At 42.8% G+C, this 11,970-nt stretch overlaps 1 protein-coding gene across 1 annotated transcript; it reads left to right on the plus strand.

The window, feature by feature from the left end:
- The first annotated feature begins 4,144 nt into the window (after nt 1-4,144).
- egr1 (early growth response 1) lies at nt 4,145-8,211 on the plus strand. The gene is made up of 2 exons (XM_088432087.1): nt 4,145-4,846; nt 5,612-8,211. The coding sequence occupies exons 1-2, from the start codon at nt 4,636-4,638 to the stop codon at nt 6,934-6,936; spliced, it is 1,536 nt and encodes a 511-aa protein (XP_088288213.1). The 5' UTR covers nt 4,145-4,635; the 3' UTR covers nt 6,937-8,211.
- Nucleotides 8,212-11,970: the final 3,759 nt, after the last annotated feature.

Genomic DNA, 11,970 nt, shown 5'->3' on the forward strand with positions numbered 1-11,970 from the left:
GATAGATAGATAGATATATATATATATAGATAGATAGATAGATAGATAGATAGATAGATAGATAGATAGATAGATAGAAAGATAGATAGACAGATAGATCGATAGATAGATATATACTCATATGGTATACTGTATATGTCACGCACTCACACACGAGGGGTGTATGACAAGTTTTAAGCGGCATGTACAAAAAGTGTGAATGCATTTCCCAAAGAACAGCAAGGGTTCAGGCCTTGACAGAGATTTTGTTTAAAAATACATCATTTTTTTTCCATTTGATTTTTATTTATTTTTGTGATGCTTAAAACTTTACATGCGCATGTCATATGAAATTCACTTTCACTCCATCATCTGCTTACAATGCATGCTGAGTCTAAACCTGAAAAGCGTCGCAATTAGTCCACAATAAATAAATAAATAAACGAGCCACACCTCCAAGTAATTTTCCCCTGATGTTTTGTGAGCTCTCAAGCCATGTCAGGCTTGTTCACTCGCTCTTAAATTATGCCCAAATGACCAAAAGAAGGAAATGGACAACCTCACTGATTTTCCATTACATGTCGAGGTTCCACGATACATATTACAATGTAGCAAGTGCTAAACTATTAAAGAGCACTTGTGTGTGATGAGGGGCGTGTCTTGAGGATACTATAATGGGAGCGCCTGTCTGGTTTCATCAAAGGAGAACTCCCCAGACTTAATTGTGCGGGTAACGACTGGAGCACATAGGATGTAAAGCAGCTGTCTGGAATCCACACGCAATCATGCAAAATTACAATAAGTGTTCCTATCAGGGCACATACTGATTTCCTTGACGTTGCCCTCCCAACACTCGGCTTCACTTTTCATGCATCAGAGTAAAGGGAGGCCCAGACAAGCACTGGAAACTGTTTATCATCTTTATTACTTTATTGCTTTTCCCACACTTTCCCCCCCAACTTGATTTTATTACAGTGTCATCAAATGATGACTTCTTTCATCTGCTCTCGGCGCTCCATCGTCTTGGCTGCGCCACAAATATAATGACCTCGGTACCTTACGGCCAGAGGATGTGGGCGGGAGTTTGGGTTTGGTGTCATCACCTCCCCTACGCAGGAGGCGTCGTGTTGTGTAACTCTCCATCATCGTGTTCTGACTTGTGTTTTTATTTTTTTTCCTTCCCAAACTTCCAACCTTTCAGGAGAGATGTCACTTTTATGACGCAAAAAAAAAAAAAATTGGACTTCTGTTTTACTGATGCTCAGCACCATCATCAAAAAGTCACCACACACATAAACAGCATTACACATTTTCCAGCTACACCCTCAGCTTATTTTGGATTTGGTGAGCCTCTGCTCCAAATTATTATTAATACTGTATGTGACAGAAGTAAACACAGAGAGAATATTCTGTGAGACAATGTTATCCTGAAAATATTATCTTTTCGAAGACCGGTGTAATTTGAGATTCAATATAAAATCTGCAATCACAGAGACAATAATATTTAGTTTTGATTAATATATTTCCCTCGCTGAACTAATAAGTTCTACCTACATGCCAGCCTACCTGCAGTACTTATCAAAAGTCTACACACCCTGCCACATCTACAAATGCCAGGTTTTTGTATTAAGAACAAAAAGACCACAATAATTTCCAAACTTTGTCCTCTATTAACTCATTCAATCCCAAGGTGTATTCATACGTTTTTACAGTCCAGACATTCAATTTACAGATCTTTTTTTTTTAAACAAATACATTTAACCTACTGTCAATACATTTAACCTAATATGTACGGTTACAATTGATGCCAGTGAACAATTTGAGTGGTTGAAGGAAAAAAAACATTTACAAATAACTTTAATTATTGTGCCTTTAGGAACATTTACAAAATTAGAGAAAAAAAATACAATGTGAGTAGTTTGCAAAGCGTGTGCACAAGAGTTAACACAATTCATACCAAAACAGTTTTCCGTATAAATAAACAAATAAATGAATAACCGAAATACCAGGATTGAATGTCCAAGAATCTGGAAAGATACAAAGGAGTACATCTTTGTGATTAAAGGAGTTAAAAGGAAAGTCATCTTTTGCAGACCATATCTTGTGCTATCAAACGTGACCACAACAAGTGTACGTAGTCAGAAGACTCAATAATAGAGGCTGGTAGTAGTTAATGACCAGTGCGGAGTGTGAACATATTCTTAAATAAATATTTACAGAGGATTCTTTTGTCACGCTCCCCAGTAAGTTTTATTTCATGTATAATAAAGCCAGTCACTGATTTCCTCATTGCGCCGCAAGATTGCTGCGCTGCCCGACACTAGAGCTGCAGCTGGAGGAGGAGCATGGCTTCCCGCGGGCGTCCTCGCAGCCAAGCGCTGCGTTGTTGACAAGGCACATTAGGCTGCTGAGTGGCAGACAGATGGCCCCAGTGTCGAGTGGGGGACATACATCTGTCCGGTGGACCCTCTCCCCTTGTCAGCATCCTCGCACAGAGCAAAGATGATGAGTGCCTTAAAATAGAGCAGTTGTGTACAGTCAACATGGAATGTCTTCAACCAATCCTTAATGTATGTATGTATGTATGTATGTACAGCAGTGCTTCTCGGTTATATTTTGCAAAGACCCCCTCCCAAGAAAGAGAAAACATTTTGAGCCCACCCCTCACTTGCCTATCTACTGTGTAAAAATTGTATAAGTATACCTAAAACTGAATTGTATTTAATATTGACACAAGGAAAATAGGTGTTTAAAAAAATCCTGAAACGACTTTTTTTTTTTTTTTTTTTTTACAACATTTATACAGGTTATAGCTTTGTCTAAGACAGGTGTGTCAAACATATGGCCTGCGGGCCGGTTCTGGCCCGCAAATGGGTTTAATCCGGCCCTCGAGATTATTTTTTTTAAAATACAAAAATTAGCTGAATTTTGTCATGAATGAAATGATTAGTAATGATTAATAGTAACGTTTTATGATTAATAGTGGTGTTTGGCTTTTTACCATTTTAGACAGTGATAAAAAATACTAATAAAGTTGAAGTTGTTGAATTAAACTTCCGCCTCACACCCCCTCAGGAGGACCAGCACCACAATTTGAGAAACACTGATGCACAGTAACTATTTGTCTTTCTATCTCCCTAAGTCAGCGAGATAGTTAGCCAGGCATCTAGCTAGCTACATAAATAGCTAGCTATTTACTAGAGCCTGACTGATTAACCTGCCGTCCGATTATATCTGTACGTATTAGGCCTTTGGAAAAAACTAAACCTCACAGACAGTGAGTAGCAAAAAAATGTCATGGTTATTAGCATTATGGTTAGGGTTAGCTATTGGCATGGAGGCTAGCTTAATAAACAATAGACGCTATCTATCTATCTATCTATCTATCTATCTATCTATCTATCTATCTATCTATCTATCTATCTATCTATCTATCTATCTATCTATCTATCTATCTATCTATGTCTCATTTATTATTCCTATTTATTTAATCAATATTATATTATTCACGCAATCAGTCTTGTATTCATTTAAGCCATCTTTTATGGCATTCATTGAATTATTCTATTTAGTCCTCTTAAATGTTGCCAATTGCAACGGCTTTGTGTTTGTCATAGTCTCACAAAGTGCATTAGTCCCTCTCAATGAATGAAGCTTTAAATGAAAATAAATCAGAAGAGTCTCGACTGAGCTGCTGACATGACTTATTGAGGGTTCTGGCCATAATTTTACTCTCCAGCTTCCCTCTGTGCCAAAACAGCGCCGCCTCAGGAAGTCCCAAATAAGGGCAGGCAACTGGAACCCCCACCGGAGCCAGTCCTTATGTGGTCATGACCTTATAAGGCGCGGTGGAGCGGTGCTTTCCGGCAGCTGCGCAGCCTGCTGCACAGATGGGAAATCCAAACGAAATATATGGCAGACCGGGGGAAGAGCGAGAGTTACGCCGCTGTCTTTTCTTGAGCTTTTTACAATATGAAGACACACCGAAGGAAGAGCCACGTTGTCTTTGCAATTTACTGCTGAAGCTTTATCAAGTCTCTGCGCGCTCTTCTTTTCCCTCCCGGCAGGCATCATGTGTCCTCCACCGCAGTGACTAAATATGGGCTTCCTCCTCCCGTATATGGACATCTACGTCACAGAGAGAGGGTTTATATGCCGCGGGAAACCTTTCCGCTCAGAGACAGCCCTGAGAGCCCACAAGAGCAAGCATTTAGAGCAGATAGGGAAACACATAGAACTCCCAAACTAAGAACATCGCACCAAAAGTACAAAAGTCAACAAACAACATTCAATCCAAGAGGGTTAATACCTGACTGGAAAAAACAAAAAGCTAGTTTATTATTATTGCACATTAAAAAAAAACAACAACAACACACTTTGTTGATTCATTTTTACAAATGAGTATAAAGGACACTTTGGATTTTTTCTAAAAACAAAAAAGAAAGACAAGTGGATCTTTTACTCTGAGAGAGAAGGGAAACAAAAGGACAAGTGGCGCGCGAGAGGCAAAGAACGAGGCTGAGCACAGCATCTTCTGTGGCTCCTTCCCTGCGCTCAGCCAGCGTGCAGCAGTCCGCCGCTCCGCACGCTTCTGCGCTCACCGGGCTCCCGGCTCCAGCTTCAGCCCCGCGACACCTCCGGCGGCAGCAGAAGAGGATGGCTGCAGCCAAGACCGAGATGCTCCTTCCAGCCCTGCAGATCTCGGAGCCCCTGAACTTCCCTCACTCCCCCATGGATAACTACCCCAAGCTGGAGGAGGTGATGATGCTCAGCTCAGCGGGAACACCCTTCCTCACGGCTTCTGCGCCCGAAGGTGCCGGTTTCGGCTCCGGGGAGCCAGGGGAGCAGTACGACCACCTTGCTGGGGGTAAGAGCGCTACTTGTTTAGATTCATACCTTGAGATGACTGAGACAGTGCGTTGGAATTCTTTATGTTGCATTTCTTTTTAGTCCAGCAATTTTTTTTTTCAATTTTGCCCTCGAAGATCTGATTTTTGTAATGCGTAACCCAGCAACAGTTGCTTTAGCTTTTAATATTTATGTCATTACGCGTATCTCTTCCTGAGAGACAGCCTATTCGTTTGTGTCCACTGTTGTGTCCGTTTTGTCTCAGCAAGACAGCAAAGTTAATTGCATCCCACCCAAACACATCAGACAACGTTAGAAATGCGAGCATGCCCTCTCCGGAGCACATTAGTAGAGTTGCTTGAATCAGTCAAGAAATAAAAATTATAGTCCGCTATTGTACAGGACAAAAATGTATACGCTGGGTCTCAGGATGATATCGAACTATCGGCAGAGTAATTGACAAAGTATTCGTTTTGATGCCAGCGGATTGTTAGTTGACTTCTGTGTCACCACTTGCTTCTGCAATCACTTTAATTGCCCCATTAAAATTGCGTTCCAAAAACCAGTTCAACTGCAGTTACCGTAATTAATCAGCCTGGGGCTGATTGGCTCAAAAAAAGGTGTGTTCGTGTACACACGTGTGCGTATTTGTGTCAAACGGAAAGAGCAAAATATTGACGGTAGATTTAGCGAAGGAAAGAAAGGAAAAGAAAGATGATTTGATGATAATGAAAAAGAGTGAGGATCGTACACCTTTGACACTTTTGTGCCTTCCCCCTGGCAGATACGCTCCCCGAAATTCCTTTCAACTGTGAGAAGACAGTCGGGGAGCAGACCTACCCCACCCCGAGACTGCCCCCCATCTCCTACACGGGTCGCTTCACTCTGGAAACCGCCACCACCTGCAGCAACAGCCTCTGGGCGGAGCCTATTTTGGGCCTGTTCACCGGTCTGATGGGCAACATTCCTGCGAGTTCCAGCGTCTCGTCCGCCAACTCGCAAAACTCATCCTCCTCATCTTCATCCGCCCCGACTTCCTCCTCTCCGCCCTCTTCTACCTCTTCCTCGTCGCCGAGCTCCAGCCTCACCTCGTCGGTTCATCACAACGAACCCAATCCGATCTACTCGGCAGCCCCGACATACTCCAACCCCAACTCAGACATCTTTCCCGACCAGGGTCAAGCCTTTCCCGGTTCCAACGGAGGGGCGCAGTACCCTCCCCCGGCTTACCCCAACAGTAAAACCTGCAGCACGAGCTTTCCCGTGCCCATGATTCCCGACTATCTGTTCCCGCAGCAACAGGGGGAGATCAGCCTCGTGCCCCCTGACCAAAAGCCATTCCAGAGTCAGTCAAGTCAGCCCTCTCTCACCCCTCTGTCGACCATCAAGGCCTTCGCAACTCAGACGGGCTCTCAGGACCTCAAGAGCGTCTATCAATCCCAGCTGATCAAGCCCAGCCGCATGCGCAAGTACCCGACTCGCCCCAGCAAGACCCCCCCTCACGAGAGACCCTACGCCTGCCCGGTGGAAACCTGCGACCGGCGTTTCTCGCGCTCCGACGAGCTGACGCGCCACATTCGCATCCACACGGGCCAGAAGCCCTTCCAGTGTCGCATCTGCATGCGCAACTTCAGCCGCAGCGACCACCTGACGACGCACATCCGCACGCACACGGGCGAGAAGCCCTTCGCCTGCGATATCTGCGGACGCAAGTTCGCTCGCAGCGACGAGCGCAAGAGGCACACCAAGATCCACCTGCGGCAGAAGGACAAGAAGGCAGAGAAAGCGGGGGCTCTGCCCGTGTCGGCTCCCGTCTCGGCCGCCTCGCCCGCCTCCAGCTACCCGTCGCCCATCGCTTCCTACCCCTCCCCGGTTTCTTCTTACCCATCCCCCGTCACCTCCTGTTACTCCTCTCCGGCTCACACATCCTACCCGTCTCCCTCTATCGCCACCACCTATCCTTCAGTGTCTATGTCCAGCACCTTCCAGTCCCAGGTCGCCTCTCCTTTCCCTTCTTCGGTCGCCTCCAACCTCTACAGCTCCCCTGTGCCAACCCCCTTATCAGACCTGCAGACCACCCTCTCCCCCAGGACAATCGAGATCTGCTAAGATCGCTTTCCGCAGGACCTTCTGAAGGGACGCGCGGCGCCGTCGAAAAACTCCAGAGACTGTTGTTTCCCCGCATAAAAAAAAAAGAAAGAAAAGAAAGAAGCACTTTTGTGACTGATCTCTGTGCGGCGTTGGGTCAATCCTGAGATCGGTCCACGTGAGAGAGAAGGACACATTGTCAAGGACGAGGGCAAGGTTTTTCCTTCCTCTCTGCCACAGCTTTGACAAACAAATGCAGCACTTCAAATGCATAAAAGGACTGAACAAAAACAAACTAAAAAAAAGAGTTGTGTCCAGCACTGTTAGCTCTTTACTATCAGGTACACACCAAATCAAAAATTGAAGATTGCCAGCAGCTGCAGTGCACACACACATCCGCCATTGTAGGCATGCATTCAGTACGAGAGACAATGACTGATATACATAAGCTAACATATGTATATTGTACATGTGCCATGTTTCGTTCTTACCATTCTTCGATATTATCGATGTGAACAATGATTTGCATATTTGCATTGTATTATTTGAAGTGAGCAGGGCCACATTTTCTACATTCTCTATTATGTAGTGTTGCTGCCGTGATCCGTTTTATTTGGAAAAAGACAAAAAAAAAAGCACTTACGTATTCAAGCATGAGTAGGAGTGACGTTGGTTTCTGTTTGTAAATATCATCCACTGGTACTCTTTTTCTATCTTTCTCACATGTGACATCAACGAGTCGAGAAAAGGAAAAGAGCATTTCCTCCTCGCCCAAAAAAAACAACAAGAAAAAAAAAAAACAACAGAACAAAAAGGACAAACGCTCCCGTTATTTGGTGCCTTTTGTGAAGCCTTGCTGATGTTTTGAATCGGCTGCGTGCGCGAGATAGGATGCGCCGGATCTCGCCTTAAGGACTGAGGGAATATTTTTGTTACAGAATGTAAGTCACACTCGAAGGGAAGAAAAGGGGATGAGGGCACTGCTTCATTTAATTCGAATGTAAGCAAAAAAAATCACATTTTAAAGTCTATTTTTATAAAGTGTAAATAACCACATCTTCAAGAGCCGGAATGTTGACGTTACCTACTGAGTAGGCATGGGATTCTTTTGTATGTTCGATACATGCAGTTCATTATTTTGTGGTTTTCTTTATTTTGTATTTGTGTTTGTTGAAACAAGTGACTGTTCCTGGCTTCTGAACACAATGAATGCGCTTAACTGCCAATGGGATATTTGGTGTAAAAGATATCCTCCCAGAATTGAAATATAAATAAAAATGTGAATATATATATTTATGCATTTGTTTTGGTGCCTTTCTTTTATTTTAGCCTACCTGTTTGTTTGTTTGTTTTTTTTGCCCGTTTCGTTCCTTTTTAAAAACTCATTCAATGCCAAAGACGAATTTTTACGTCTTCAATCCGACATTCAATCCTGATTTTTCAGATATATATATATATATATATATATATATATATATATATATATATATATATATATATATATATATATATATATATATATTTCCAAGTTTTTGAAGTGCTGTGATGAAAGAGGATCTAAAAATGACTTGCGGTGAATGAGTTTCGAATCAAATTTGCTCAGCGTGATGGCAGAGTTCGCTGTTCTCCAATCAGCGATAGCACTAATGCATGACTGAGCAGTTAATCTCAATTCATCCATCTTTACTCTCCAAGATATTCTTCAGCTTATCTAACTTGGTTTCATTGAAGCTTTTGCCTCCACAATCTTACATGTTGGCCTGCCAGCAATATAATCCTTCCACACACACGCACACACAAAACTCTGTTTTTGGCAGTAAATGTGGATTTCTTTAAAGTGACTGCTGGATTCATCATTCAACCATGATTTCTACTCCCGCAAATCATCTCGTATTTTAGAGAAATGTAGTTCTTTGACGACAACCAAAACTAGTGAGAAATGCAAACGCAGTGAAATTCTAAATAATTAAGATAATTGGTCTCCTGATCCCAAATTGACTCTGCAAATTGGGTCTGATATTTTCTGTAGGTTTGTATCAGCATTTGTGTGTTTGTGGCGTGTGTACCACCTACACTGGCTGCTGTGCGTAGCTGTTAAAATTTGACCATGTGGAAATTGAGCATGCGTTTGTGCTTTGCCATTAGACCCATTTGGGCCACTATAGCAGTATAGCACAATATCAGAAATATGCAGGTGAGTCTTACATTTCTGCCACATTTTTTCCTCCATTGAAAAATACCTTCAAGTGATGCTGAGGTTATTTTTAGAACGACTACTTAATGAATAATGTTGTCGTTTGTGACTGTTTGAACTGATGCTTGATTTTTTTTTTTTTTTTTGCTTCAGCTTGTTGCATGATTGCAAAAACTGTCTGGTTTGGATCTTGCTGCGGGAAGTTTACATCTTGTCCTGTGTGCGTGTGTGTGTGTGTGTGTGTGTGTGGGGGGGGGGGGGGGGGGTGTCATTGTTTTAATCAATTGATATTGCCGTGATAACATTTTTTGTTTAATGGACGCTTGTATGTTTAGCCATTTTTTAAGCAGCAACACTTAATTTCTTTGTTCAATGTATAATGAATACATTTCAAAACACGTTTTGCCACTTGCTGTCAACTGAAAATGACTGCTCAGGGGTCATATAACAAATCACACTTAACTGTTTCCTGGGTTTGGTCATTTGATGAAGCTGAGCTGTGATTGGTTGTTCCCCGATCCTTCAGCACATGTGATTTCATTTTTAGTCGACAACAAGTGACAAAATGAGTTTTTAAAAGTATTAGTTGGACATTAAAACACAGCTATCAAAAATTACAGACAGAATAGTAAATTGTGGCTTCTGTAAATGCCTAAATATATCCCTTTTAATATTTAAAAAAGTTATTTTTCCTCCATGCTCATGATACTACAGTTTATGGTCTGAGAATTTTGCACAGGATTGATTTTTATATGAATTAACCTTTTAAATAAATCTTTGATGGGTTTATGGATTTAAATCACAATCATCCAGAATGGTAAAAAATGTAAAATTTTTTTTGTCCATATTCTCCTACTAATGGTATTTATTATTTAAATTTCAGAAGAAGAAATATGCACATCCAATCTTTAGGTTGTTTTGTTCAATTATAAAAACAAGTTAAAAAGTTGTTAAAACTATCAATGAAATGATTTTTATAACTTCCATTTTGTTTTCGTGAGATTCCTATAATTGCATATAAATGGCCGATAGGGATTTTCACTAGCGTATTTTTTCCAGATTTATAACACTACTCAACTCTTGTGTAGTCACTGGAACTGATACCAAATACCGATACCACTCATTCATTTGATACACAGGACCAAAAACCAATGACATTTTGAAGAAACACCTTTAAAGTATTTTTCCATAAAATGTCATGAAATTAATGTTACTATTGTATGTTTCTAATTTGTAATTTCTACTTTGTAAAAATTCTCAAAGAGAACAGCCGATACCAATATCGGCTCTAATCGCGAGTACCGATACCTTGATACCCAGTTATCGGCCTGATACTGACACTTTATATCGCACCTGTTGAACGCTATGGCCACAATCACAAAAACGTATTTAAACTTCATGTTCCAACCCTGGGTTTATGAATGACGTATGAGTGCATATCTTTCCAAAATTAATTTCAAACCTAGACATGTATGGCTCTTCAACTTTAGAGGAATTGTGATGGAGCAAATTTACATAAATGTTCAACCTTGTCGTCAGATAGAAGATCATACATAGTGCATTTGAATGTATTTCGGCCGGGCTCTTTGATATCAAACCCGAAGCGCGTGGCGCATTCATAGACGGATCCCGATCCCGGTCTTTATGTAGCTCGCTTAAAAGGCACAAATGTGTCGCTTGCTTCTTTGTTTATGGAATTATTTTGTTCTGCGGCTGCCGCTAAAGTGCCGTTCTGCCGCTTTAGCTGCAGGCCGCTTTTTTTGTGAAAACAACAGGCTGAGTTTCCTTTCAGCCTTTTTCATGTGGAGACAAACATTTCAACCGGTGCGCGTTACAGCCGGGAGAGGGGGGGGCATGTGTCACAGTCCATTAGCGAAGCCCTCCGAGGACGGCCGGCCAACACATCAAGTATGCGAGCGGAGCGTGTTGGCCGTCAAAGTGCCGCGTCCTCTGATTGGCGACCCGTCTGAGCCTCTTCTGTCGGGGGAGAAAGTTGCGCGGTGGATCAGTTCGTTTTTGTAAGCCGCAGCGGAGCCACCTCGCGCCCCGATGGGCTTCCACATCAAGAGCGACGCCTTTGTTCAAAAATGTATTTGTTCTCTTATTCTTTTTGGGAACTGTGTAATACAAAAAAGGAAAGAGCGGGGAGTCAAAGTACCACTCTCTCTCTCTCTCGTTTCCTTTCTCCGCCATCCCGTCCTAGCCCATCCCAGTAACACCACTCTGCCTCTTCTCTTCCTCTCTGCTAGCGAGTAAGATGCTAATGATCCCCCCTTCTCCATATTCTGATGCAAGGTCTGTCTACACTTTTCCCTTTCATCCACATACAAATGTGCTCTTATTGCCTCTTGGCCCTCAGGCCTTTTAAGATGCCTTTTTGAAATATGCCGTTTGATAAGCACATCATTGGCCAAGTCCCCGCAGTGATTAGAGCGCTCTTTAATGTGAGCAAGTTAGCGAGTGAGTGAGGGGCTCCAGGGCCGGCCGCCATCCGTCCTCTCGCGCCGGCCCCCTTTGACATGTCTCGGGCCATAGGCGAGCGAGCGAGCGAGCGAGCGAGCGAGGTTAGCCGCAACCACCGCCGAGACGAGGTGCCCGCCGTACGCTAAGCAGGCTCCGATCGCCTCTTTTATCTCAGGGACTGCTCTCTAATCTGTTTTCAATATGCTTCGTTGGTCTCATGTCGCGAGCCTTGCGCTTCCTCAATGGATTTTTCATCTCGTGTCTTGCCAGTGGGGAATGCCAAGACGGTCGTCTTTACGCTTTCTCTTGTTCTGCCTCCTAAATCCGACACCTGTTGATCCTTTTCAGAGAAGTAGGTTATATTTAAAATACTTGATTTCCAGCCCCTTCGCTCGCAT

Source organism: Hippichthys cyanospilos, chromosome 13 (assembly GCF_059441005.1).
Source record: "Hippichthys cyanospilos isolate Australia breed blue-spotted pipefish chromosome 13, RoL_Hcya_1.0, whole genome shotgun sequence".
Taxonomy (NCBI): Eukaryota; Metazoa; Chordata; class Actinopteri; order Syngnathiformes; family Syngnathidae; genus Hippichthys; species Hippichthys cyanospilos.